Raw genomic sequence first — 11,868 nt, 5'->3', positions numbered from 1 at the left:
ACTTACACCAAGCAAGATTACAGTGAAAAAATTCCAAAAACACTGCGACTTAATTATTCTAGATGCAAGTTACATTCCAACAACCAAACTACTTGTGAAATTTAATAAGGTGCTCAGAGTTCCACACTCGGGCGACTAATCGACCAGAAAGAGTCTCTAACTTATAGGTACCTGGCTGAACCATTGCAGAGACCCTGTAGGGTCCTTCCCACTTCTTGGCAAATTTTCCGTGATCAGTCGGCTTGCTAGCTTCCCTCCTCCGTAGGACCAGATCTCCTACTTGGAAATATCGTGGGTTCACTCGACCGTCATGGGCTACTTTGGCATTCCTCTGATATTCTATTAACCTTCGAGCTGCCATGTCCCTTTTTTCGTCTATGAAATTGAGTTCCGTACCTTGCATCTCATCATTCACTTCCGGATCGTAATTTCTTTCCCGGGTGGTAGGGAGCCATGCTTCAATCGGGACTCTTGCCTCGAATCCATATGTCAGCGAGAAAGGTGTCTCATTCGTTGCCCGACGCGGGGTGGTTCGATATGTCCAAAGAACATATGAAAGCTCATCAACCCAGCCTCGACCTGCAGTTTGCAACTTCTTTTTCAATCCATCCAAGATCGTCCGGTTGGTGTTCTCCACTTGACCATTTGATTGTGGGTATGCTACGGCCACTCGGGTATGCTTTATGCCCAAATGAGCCATGAAGTTCTTAAACGGTCGGCTGTCAAATTGTGTCCCGTTGTCTGTGATCAATTGAACAGGTACCCCGAAGCGAGTAATCACATTTTTCCAAAGAAACTTTTGACACTGTTGAGAAGTGATGGTTGCCAACGCTTTTGCTTCCACCCACTTGGTGAAGTAGTCGATCGCCACTATCACATACTTTTTGCGTCCGGCTGCCATCGGGAATGCTCCGATCAGATCCACACCCCACCTTGCAAAAGGTATTACTTCGCTGACCGGTTGATAGTAGGTGGCCGGTCGACCGGGTAACTTATGAAATTCTTGACAAGTGGCGCATCGTCGAACGTACTGCTCGCAATCCAGGTTGATCGAAGGCCAATAGTAACCCATCAGAATGATCTTTTGCGCGAGTGTTCTTGGTCCTTGATGGGCAGAACAGATCCCTTCATGAACTTCTTCCATCACTACTTTCGCCTCGTCGCTAGTTAAGCACCGGAGCAGCGGTCCGCCATATGATCTTTTGTAGAGCCTATCATCAATCAATTGAAAACGTGGTGCCCTTAACTTAACTTTCTTTGCCCGGGAAGAGTCGTCCGGTAGAGTGCCGTTGGCGATGTAATTCTTCAAGTCGTACATCCAATCTGGCTCGCCTATCTCAACCGGTCTGACTTCTATGACATCAATGCTTGGCGCTCCAATTTCTTCAATACGTGCAATCTTGGACACGTATTCAGGAGCTTCTTGAGTCAACTTGGAGAGCATGTCAGCGTCCGTGTTCTCCATCCTTGATATTTGGATCAGCTCGTATTTTTTGAATTGTTGCAACAATTCGAGCGCAATATCCTTGTACTGTATCATTCGATCTTCCTTTGCATCGATCGTGCTGGATAGCTGTCCGATTATCAACCGGGAGTCTGACCGTGCCCTTAACCGTTCGGCCTTCATCTGCTTGGCCAGTCGCAACCCGCCTATGAGTGCCTCGTATTCTGCTTCGTTGTTGGTAGGTTGAAATTTGAAAATCAAGGCTTGATAAATCTTGAAGCCTTCGGGTGATGTGAGCACAATTCCACCCCCACATCCCTTCTTACTTGACGACCCATCAGTAGAAACTTCCCACCATGGTTCTTCTAGGGCAGTCGGTCGGTCAGGTTCCGGATCGCGTGCGGTGCATTCGACGATGAAGTCAGCCAATGCTTGACCCTTGATGGCAGGACGGGGCTTATACTCAATCGCGAACTGGGTGAGCATCATGGCCCATTTGATCAATCGTCCTGATGATGTTGGATTCCTGAGGATCGTTCCCAACGGTTGATCGGTTAACACTACTATCGGGTGAGCTTGGAAGTAAACTGCAAGTCTTCTGGCCGTCACCCAGAGCGCCAACGCGGTCTTCTCAAATTTTGTGTACCTCAGCTCTGCTCCTTGAAGAGCTTTGCTCACGTAGTAAATCGGCTTCTGAATTCCCTTAGCTTCTTCGCGGACAAGCACGGAACTGACCGCTCGGTCGGACACGGCCAAATAAACGAATAAGACCTCATCTTTCTCCGGCTTCGAGAGGACTGGTGCGGAGCTCAAGTATACCTTCAGACCTTCAAAAGCCGATTGACAAGCCGGTGTCCACTCAAAGCCATTTGATTTTTTCAGAATCTGAAAGAACGGCAGAGACTTTTCGGCTGACTTGGATAGGAAACGGCTAAGCGCTGCTAGTCGACCAGTCAGTCGCTGAACATCCTTGACCGATCGGGGGGGTTGCATCTCCATTATCGCTCTGACCTTCTCGGGATTTGGCTCAATCCCCCGCCCCGTCATCATGAACCCCAAGAATTTTCCCGTCTGAACAGCAAAGGTACACTTACTTGGGTTCAGACGCAAGTTGAAAGTTTCCATCACCTTGAACGCCCGGGCAAGATCGGTAGGATGAGTTTCTTTTAATCGACTCTTGATGAGCATGTCATCCACATATGCTTCCATAGTTGATCCGAGCAAACCTTTAAACAATTTGTTCACCATCCGTTGGTATGTGGCTCCAGAGTTCCGCAAACCAAACGCCATTACCACGTAGCAAAACACTCCGTCCGGAGTGATGAAAGCAGTCTTCTCTTCATCTTCCTTGCTCATGAAGATTTGATGGTATCCTTTGAAGGCGTCCATGAAACTCAACAGCTCACACCCAGCCGTTTCATCAACCATCTGGTCAGGATTTGGTAGGGGATATGGATCCTTCGGGCAAGCTTTGTTCAAATCAGTGTAGTCAACACACATTCTCCATGTTGGCGGTTTAGGCGCGAGGACTACATTGGCTAACCACTCCGGGTAGAGGACCTCTCGGATGTGCCCTACCGACAAGAGGGTGGCGGTCTCCTTTTTCACGAATTCTCTCCTTTCGCTTGACAGGTGCCTTTTCTTTTGCTTGACTGGTTTCGAACCTGGTTGAATTGATAAGCGGTGGCAAATGACAGACCGATCAACCCCGGGCATGTCTTCCGGTCCCCAAGCAAAAACGTCTTTGTACTCCTGCAACACTCCGATGATGTCCTCACGTAGGTCTGCAGGGAGTCCCCGACCGATTTTAACCACCCTTTCTGGTCGGTCGGAGTCAAGTACTATCTCTTCCAATTCTGAGGCAGGTTGCGGTTTTTCCCTCTCTTCTCCGCGATCTACCTGCTGGGATATGGTGTGAATCCTGCCTTCCTCCCGGTCCGACTGTTTGACTGCTCGCACGTAGCACTGTCGAGCAGCACGTTGGTCTCCTCGAACCACTCCAACCCCATTGGGTGTATGAAACTTCATGCACAAGTGGTTCATGGATATAATAGCAGCTGCGCGAGTGATACCTGGTCGCCCAAGTATGGCGTTGTGAACACACTTCAATTTCACTACCACAAAGTCCATGGTAGTCTTCAATATGTTTGGTTGGCTGCCCAACTCCACATTCAAGCTGATGACTCCCTCTGCTTCTATGGAGTCACCGGTGAAACCCGACAACGGGGTCCGAATGGGGGTTAACTGATCGGTGGACAGACCCAATTGAGCAAAGACATCAAAATATAAGATGTTCACCGAGCTCCCCGTGTCAACCAGCACCCGCTGGACATCCGTTCCGTTGACATCTAGCGTGATGACGAGTGGATCATTTTGGGCTTCCCCATGGAATGGTAGATCATCGTCAGTGAAAAGTATTGGTTCTGTACGCTTTCTCTTCTCTCGAGGTTCCGAATGAATCGTCCCAACGTATAAGTTTCTCGCCCATTGCTTCCTTTGTCGTGAAGAGTCGCCTCCTTCAGGGCCCCCGTAGATGACGTGGATCACTGGTTTCTTTCCGACCGCCTTCTCATCAGCTAACCTGGGTGGGACAAATGCCTCGTCGTGCCTTTCGGGATTCCTTTTCATCACATTCCTCTCCGTTTTTCTTTGATTTCTATCCTCCTTCATCACAAATTGCCTCAACTCTCCCTTCTGAATGAGTTGTTCAATGAGCATGCGCAAGGCCATGCACTCCGAAGTATTGTGTCCCTTGACTCTGTGGAAAGCACAATACTTTCTCTTGTCCTCCCCCTCGGGTATCGGCTCCGGTGGGTGGATCAAATTGCATTGCTCGGCAAACTGCAAGACTTCCACCAGGGGTCTGTTCAACGGAGTGAAACGTGGTACATCTTCTGGTCGATTGTATTGTTTGACGTGTCTGAACGGTGGTTTATTTTTCCTTTGATCGTGGCCTCTGTCCCGATTGACCGGCTGCTCATCGCGTCTCTTTGCCATGTTAGCTTCGGTGGCATCTGCATGATGCTTGGCTCTGGTGATGGCATCCTCATAAGTTCGGGGGGGATTAACTATGAGGTCGTAGTAGAGCGTCCCGGAACAAAGTGATGCAAGGAAAGCTTGGATTGCCACCCGGTCCTCCATCGGTTCAACCTCATCAACCTCACGTTCCCATCTGAATAGGAAAGTAGACAACGGTTCTCCCACAGCTTGGTTTACCTTGTTCAGGCAAGTGTAAGATTTCTTTCTCGATTTACTTGCAGCGAAACGCTTTACAAACTTATCGGCCAACTGACCAAAATTTCTGATCGACCCCTGCTCCAAACCCTTGAACCATTCGGCCGCCTTACCGACTAAGGTAGCGAAGAAAGCTCTACAAATGACCGCATCGCTTACTCCCAACATCAACATGTTGCCATAGTACATGTCGACATGCTCTTGCGGGTCGTGCCTTCCGGAATAAGTGTGAGCCAGCGGGATTTGGAGGTCCTGCGGATAGTGGGCACTCATGATGTCGTCTGTAAAGGGGGTGGCAACCAGCGAGCATGATGGTTCTTTTCCCGCGCCGACTCTCTCGCGAAGCTCTTGTTGTAAACGATCTATTCTTTCCTGCATCCTGGCCATTTGGAGTCGGGGACTATCCTCCTCATCGAGTTGCCTCTCTTCCCTAACCGGTTGATCGCCTACTCGATTGGTCTGCCGATCACTCACCCGACCGACAGGTCGGGCCCTTCTGTCAGCTAAATGGGCGTCCCCATGTTGTGCACTCCCAGTGCTGCTTTCCTCTACAGTCATTTGGGGTCTTTGTCTCGCGTGTTCATTGTTATTTTGGGGCCCCAACCGAGATCGAACGCTATTCCGGATGCGATCAAAAGCGCTCCTACGTTGAATGGGGTCATACCGACGTCCCTCTCGATTGGACCTCCGTGTGCGATCCGTAGATTGGACTTCCTCCAAGTTACGATCTTGAGGTTGGGGGTGCGACTGTTGCCTCTGGGAAGGTCGGGGCGCCTGTTGTTCCACGGCAGGGATTTGAGGAATTGCAAGCATTTGGGGAGTGGGTGATACAACATAGTATCCGGGAGTTCCCGGCCACGGTTGGTACACCGCAGTCAATCCTTGTTGTGGAGTCCCTTGCAACGGGTTCCCCCCAAGTGCACCTGGTGGTGGAGTCAGCATTTGGCCAGTTGGGGGCAACATGGCATGTCACTGGAATTTGAAAGCTCGTTTGCCTTGCATGTCCGCCTGCATTCGGGTTGACCGGTTGGGTAGGTCGTGCATCTTGCCTCTGGTTGGATGTCAACTCGTTCATTAGGCTCCTGGATCGTTCCAATTGGCGACGTAGATCATCTTCAGGGAGTGTTTCAATTACATTGTCAGGGTGAGGTCCGACCAACCGAGTCGGGCTCCCCCTACGCGCATGAGTTTGGCTCAAACTTTTCCTACTGTTCGTCATTTTAGGATGGATAATAGTGTGAAGAAAGAAAAGATAAAGGGATAGAACAGAGTGACTCGTTCAATCCCCACAGACGGCGCCAATGATAGCGTAAATGTAAACGGGTCTACGATTACGCTACGGATACGTGTGTTACGTGTGGTGAAGGATGCCGCTCGGCCGGTTAATCGGTCGCTCTACCGGTTGACGACTGAGCGGTAAGAAGCTATATCGCTCTACAGGTGACGAACAGTAACAAGGAGAGAGCAAGAGAGACGAATGAGCAAATCACAAGTGTATTAGTGTAGTACTGATGTGTTTCTCCTCCAGTGAGGGGAATGACCCCTATATTTATACAAAGTGGATTTACTATGCACATGGTGTCTGATATGCAAGTGGAGGGCATATTTGCATGGGCTGAATAGTCACTCCGCAAAATGCGCATTGGTTTGCTCGAAGTGGTTGAGTTACTCGAGGTGAAGAAAACACGGATCCCTTGTTCCTGAAAAGTTGTCGGTCGTCACATCAAGCTATTGTTGCGCTCGCGAGCCTCCAATCCACAAGGTGTGTTGCTTCCGATCATGCGGCCGAACCGGTTGGGTGACCGTCGACGGACCGGTGGGGTGACCGTTGACGGACCGATTGGGTGACCGTTGACGGACAAGTGATTTACGGACCGACTAGTACACGTGCATGTTGCTTCCGATCATGCGGACCGGTTGGGTGACCGACCCGGTTGGGTGACCGTCAACGGAGCGATTGGGTGACTGTTGACGGACAGGTGATTTACGGACCGACTAGTACATGTGCATATTTACCCATCAATTATATTTGTTTTATTTTTTTTCCATCCACACTCATTCTCTCTTTCCTAATCACATTTACAAAAACTCCTCAATAAGAGCATCACCACCAATGGATCTTGGGTGGGTTTATGTCAGAGGAGATGCCATGTGTTAAGAGAGAGAATAGGAGAGAGAGAGGGAAGAGATCATCTGCTAAACAAGGTTTTTGGAACCGTGTTTTCTGACATCTAATTTAATGCTCAAGTGCCATGCGCACAGCAGGCGCCCATGCGGTGCACGCGCCCGCCAGGCGCCCTGACCACATTCTTTTTTCTTTTTTTTTTTTTAAATTTGATTTGTTTTCAATTTTTTTTCTCTACCCCTATTTTCTCTTTCCTAATCACACTTACAAAAACTTCTCAATTATCTTAAAAAAACCCAACTAATAAGGATGCTCTAATGCGAAATATCTCCACTGATATGGATGCTCTAAGAGAGCATGATAATATATGTTACTCCAAAAGGAGTGATCGAATACGTAAAGCATAATTTTTGTATCTGAATGTCACAAGTTAAATTATTGTAGGCTATTACACAACACATGAGTCAGTCAAATAGATAGAGTATTATTTTTTGTATATAAAATATAGTTTACTATCAATTTGTGTTATTTGAGCAACACATACCAACCACAATAATGGTACTACTCATCAACATCATCATTATTTCCCTATATAAATAACGCAATATCTACCAGCTTCAATCCCATCAATAATGGAGCTTCTTGGGATTGTCTCCAATTCCTTAGCCCTAGCAGGGATATTCATCTTCGCGTTACTCTGCACTTCATGGCGAGGAAGAAAAAGTAATAGCAATAGCAATTCATCAAAGCCGCCGTTACCTCCGGTAGTCCCCGGCGCATGGCCGCTGATCGGCCACCTCCAGCAGCTTTCCTCCGGCAAAGAACCACTGGTTCGGACTTTGGGAGCTCTGGCGGATAAATACGGCCCTATATTCACCCTCCGGATCGGGATGCAGCCGTTCGTTGTCATTAGCAGCTGGGAAACCGCCAGAGATTGCTTCTCTACCAACGATAAGCTCCTTGCTGATCGCCCGCCTAGTTGTGCAGGTAACACTTTCAAACTGGATCGAATCATCGTGGTTATGTGATTCAATATCTATAGGGTTGGATCGGATTCGAGTCAAAGTAACTCTTAAATTAAGAAAGTTAAAGAAAATATAAGTGAGCGTTTTGTTCATGGTTTACACTTTACACGCCAGAAATTTGAATCAAAATCATAAGTAGTTGACAACTTTTTAAAACAAACTATAAATTTTAATTACCTGTTAAATTAAAAATTTCATTCTATAATTAAAAATGGGCACCATTCCATCTTATTGGTAATCTAAATTTTACATTTGGATTAGTACTTTTAGATTTTGTTTGGTCATATTTTATTTTTTGGATGTCATTATATTACGATCAATTGCCTTAATTTTTTATTTTCGTATTTTTAAAATATTTATTCCTATTATAGGGTGATACATAACTAAACATCAATATTAGTAATTATTTCCATTTCGATTCTGATTTGCATGTGCAAACCAAACACATCCTAAGAGTGATTAGAGTGCACGTATTGATAGATCGGGACTAGCTAAGAGAACAAATCAGAGTACTGTCTTAATAAAGTTTGAATTTTGTGTTGATTATGTTATTTTAATTTATTACAAGTTTCAAAAAATGTTAATGTATTATTTTATTACAGATGATATTATTTTACATGGCATTGGTCATGTGCTCTGACGGAATATTGTGACAACATGAAATTTAGATGGTTATAACAAACCATGATATTATTCTGACAGTTGAGAACTTCTTTATTGATAGGCTTAGTTTAAGTCGAAACAAACTTGTAGAAAAATAACCCAAGAAAGATTTAAGTTGAAGAGAAAGAGAATCGGAAAGAAATATAGAAGAAATAGGGGAGAAATACGAGACTGAGAAGGGAGAGACAATGCGTAATTTTGTGATCTTATTTGTTGCCTTTGATCATATAAGATATAAATACTAACAAACACAATCTCACATAACAAGCTTTACTCAAATGGCATATTCTAATAGCCGCGCGCAACTCAAATTTTCTTGTAAATCAAAGATATAAATAATTAAATACTAACTACTTTATATGACTACTTGATCCATAATTGACCAATAATATGCATGTATCGCTAAAATCAATCTCGAAATTCTAAGTAATTGATAAAAACTTGTATCATTATGATGCATATGCAGGGAAGTATTTGGGCTACGACTATGCAGTGTTGCCATTCACTCTATACAGTCCATACTGGCGCAACATGCGCAAGTTAGTCGTGGTGGAATTGCTCTCAAACAACACACTGGAGAAACTGAAGCCTGTGTGGATGTCAGAGCTTGAGGCCAACATCAAAGAACTCTACACTTTAGTACTCGTTGATGTCAACTTCGGACCAAGAAAGGTGGACATGAGTGAATGGTTTGGACATTTGACCTTGAACTTGATTGTGAAGCTGATAGGAGGGAGGAGATACAAGTACAGGCCGAAAGACGGCGCGGAGGAGCCAGACGAGGAGGCGCGATGTATGACTAAGGTGTTCAAGGAAATTATGTGTCTAGTTGGGGAATTTGCTCCTGGGGATGTGTTTTTTCCGACAGGATTGGTCAGGTGGTTGGATTTCGGCGGCCAAATTGCGTCCATGAAGCAAGTCTCGAAGGCTATGGATGATATTCTTCAGAATTGGATTAAAGATCATGTCGAGAGGAGGGAGATGAAGGGAGAAGACGATCGAGACTTCATAGATGTCATGCTTTCGGTGATTGACGATAAGTTCCAATCCGGCGACCATTCTTATACACGCGAGACAATTATCAAGGCAGCATCACTGGTATGTACACCTTCCATTTTAAGTTGAAGGGAAAATGGCATTTCTCCTACCTTAGTCTATGATATGATTGATTTTTCACATTATGGGCACATATATTATTTAATTTCCCAGTTAGTCATTCTAGTAGTTTTTTTATTAAAACAAAAAAAAAAACAAACAAATTCGTTAATTATGCTCAAAAAACATCTAGAAACCTAAAGAATTGAAATTTTTTAGAAATATCGACTAAATCTTTCAATGTTATAATTCATTTGATTAAGTGCGCAAAATAAGTCTAACAAGTTCCATCGATTCTAGTTCCTAGAACCATAATTACATATCCAAAAACTAAAATCCAAGGAAATGCTATTTTCCCTCCTAAGTCCCCTTAACAATTTCCCTTCATAATGTAGTTTATATTCATGGGTGGCAGGGTGTCATGAATTGACTAACCCCACATACTTTTAATCAATACTAAAAAACTCATCAATTAGATTAGTCATGTCCACGGTTCGGCTTCGTTTTCGAACCAGCGCTTGTATTGAGGTTCCACATCTGGTTCCAGAATCGACAGTTTCGGTTCGAACCATTTTCTTTTTTAATTTTATTTTGCATTTTTAAAATTGTCCAAATTCAACAATTTATTTTATTTTATTTTGTTTTTGAAAATTTTCCATTCTAAAATATTTTTAAAATAGTTATATGAAATATTTAAACTTCAAAGTTAAACTATATTTTTAAAAAAAATTATTATAATTGTTAAAATGTTATTTAAAGTTTAAACTTTAATCAAATAATCTTAAATTTTAATTAAATAATAAATAATAATTATTTTTAAAAAAATCAGTTTGGAATCGGAACTGTAATCCGTATGGTTCTGATTCCCGTTCCAACAGTCACGATTCGAACTGAACCGTGATCATCTATAATTAGATAGTAATACATCAAGAGGAGAAATTAGGAGATAGCGTAGACTACTCTTTTTGATGTGTCAAAAAAGTCCCTATTTTTTAGGATTTTGCACGTTTACAATGGATAGTTAATGTGCTTGGATTAAAACAATCACGCTGGTGATAATTAGGGAAAATTGTGAATGGGCATATAATTGAAAGCAAAAGTCAACAATATTAGTACGAAGTAAAATTTAGAAGAATAAGTTTCATTTTTTCTGGTTTCAATATGCTTTATGCACTCAACCAGGTTATGATCATTATGGGTTGTCACTAATATCTCTACTTCTGGTACAGAGTATGCTGGAAGATGCTGCAGACACTTTAGGCCTTAATTTGGAATGGGTACTATCCTTATTATTGAACAACCCCCATGTAATGAAGAAAGTTCAAGAAGAGATAGATACCATAGTTGGGAAGGAGAGATGGGTAGAAGATTCTGACGTTGATAACTTGACATACCTCCAAGCTGTTGTAAAAGAGGCCATGCGATTGTACCCGCCAGCACCTCTGTTAGTGCCACACAGAGCCAGAGAAGAGTGCATTGTGGGTGGCTACACCATTCCAAAGGGAACCATTTTGTTTGCCAACGCGTGGAAGATACAACGAGATCCACAAGTATGGCCCGAGCCCGAGAAGTTCTTGCCAGAGAGGTTCCTGGCAGGTCAAGCAGAGATGGATACTCCTAGTAGGCATTTCGGGTTTATTCCATTTGGAATTGGGAGAAGATCTTGTCCTGGAATTTCTTATGCATTGAAGGTGACACACCTTTCCATTGGTCGTTTGCTCCAGGGATTCAATGTCACCACACCTTTACATATGCCGGTGGATATGTCTGAAGGCCAAGCCACCACTTTGCCTAGAGCAACTCCATTGGAAGTGCTTGTTACTCCTCGCTTACCATCCTCATTCTATGGAGAGATGTAAGTTCAAGTCATATCTATGCTTTGGGCATAGATAAGATGTGTGATCTATCTCAGGGTTACTATTTTGGCATAATTTCTATAACAAAGTAATAAAAGAAGCTAACTTGCTAATTTAGCAGTTCGATGAATCAAAACAAGCTGCTAATGCAATTGTAAGATTAAGAAGCAGAGTCTTGTATGTGTAAGCCATCTTGAAGCAGTTTTTCACCTATCTTTAGTTTTTCATTCTATGTGATCAAAAACCAACGAAGAAGAGGCCAAATAAACTATATTGTTTCTAAACTTAGACTTAAACACAGATAATAATTTCCTGCTCGATGGAAAAAAATTCAGAATCCTTTGATAAGAGACAATCCTTGAGATCCACAGATTGTACATTAAATTGTTATGTAAATATTCAGTGCCGCAACATATTATGTACATT

At 43.8% G+C, this 11,868-nt stretch overlaps 1 protein-coding gene across 1 annotated transcript; it reads left to right on the top strand.

Moving 5' to 3' along the window:
- The first annotated feature begins 7,359 nt into the window (after positions 1-7,359).
- On the top strand, positions 7,360-11,726 carry LOC116017788 (xanthotoxin 5-hydroxylase CYP82C4-like). The gene is made up of 3 exons (XM_031258425.1): positions 7,360-7,790; positions 8,958-9,589; positions 10,816-11,726. Exons 1-3 carry the CDS (start codon positions 7,436-7,438, stop codon positions 11,443-11,445), a joined length of 1,617 nt encoding a protein of 538 aa, XP_031114285.1. The 5' UTR covers positions 7,360-7,435; the 3' UTR covers positions 11,446-11,726.
- The last annotated feature ends 142 nt before the right edge of the window (positions 11,727-11,868 follow it).

This window comes from Ipomoea triloba, chromosome 4 (genome assembly GCF_003576645.1).
Source record: "Ipomoea triloba cultivar NCNSP0323 chromosome 4, ASM357664v1".
In the NCBI taxonomy this organism is placed as follows: Eukaryota; Viridiplantae; Streptophyta; class Magnoliopsida; order Solanales; family Convolvulaceae; genus Ipomoea; species Ipomoea triloba.
The sequence above is the reverse complement of the archived record's forward strand: the minus strand, read 5'-3'. Positions and strand labels throughout refer to the sequence as shown.

Excerpts from the sequence above, each read along its gene's own strand:
- LOC116017788 (XM_031258425.1), top strand. The coding sequence starts at position 7,436 with ATGGAGCTTCTTGGGATTGTCTCCAATTCCTTAGCCCTAGCAGGGATA. Across the intron at positions 7,791-8,957 it reads TCGCCCGCCTAGTTGTGCAG|GGAAGTATTTGGGCTACGAC; the intron begins GTAACACTTTCA and ends ATGCATATGCAG. Across the intron at positions 9,590-10,815 it reads TTATCAAGGCAGCATCACTG|AGTATGCTGGAAGATGCTGC; the intron begins GTATGTACACCT and ends CTTCTGGTACAG.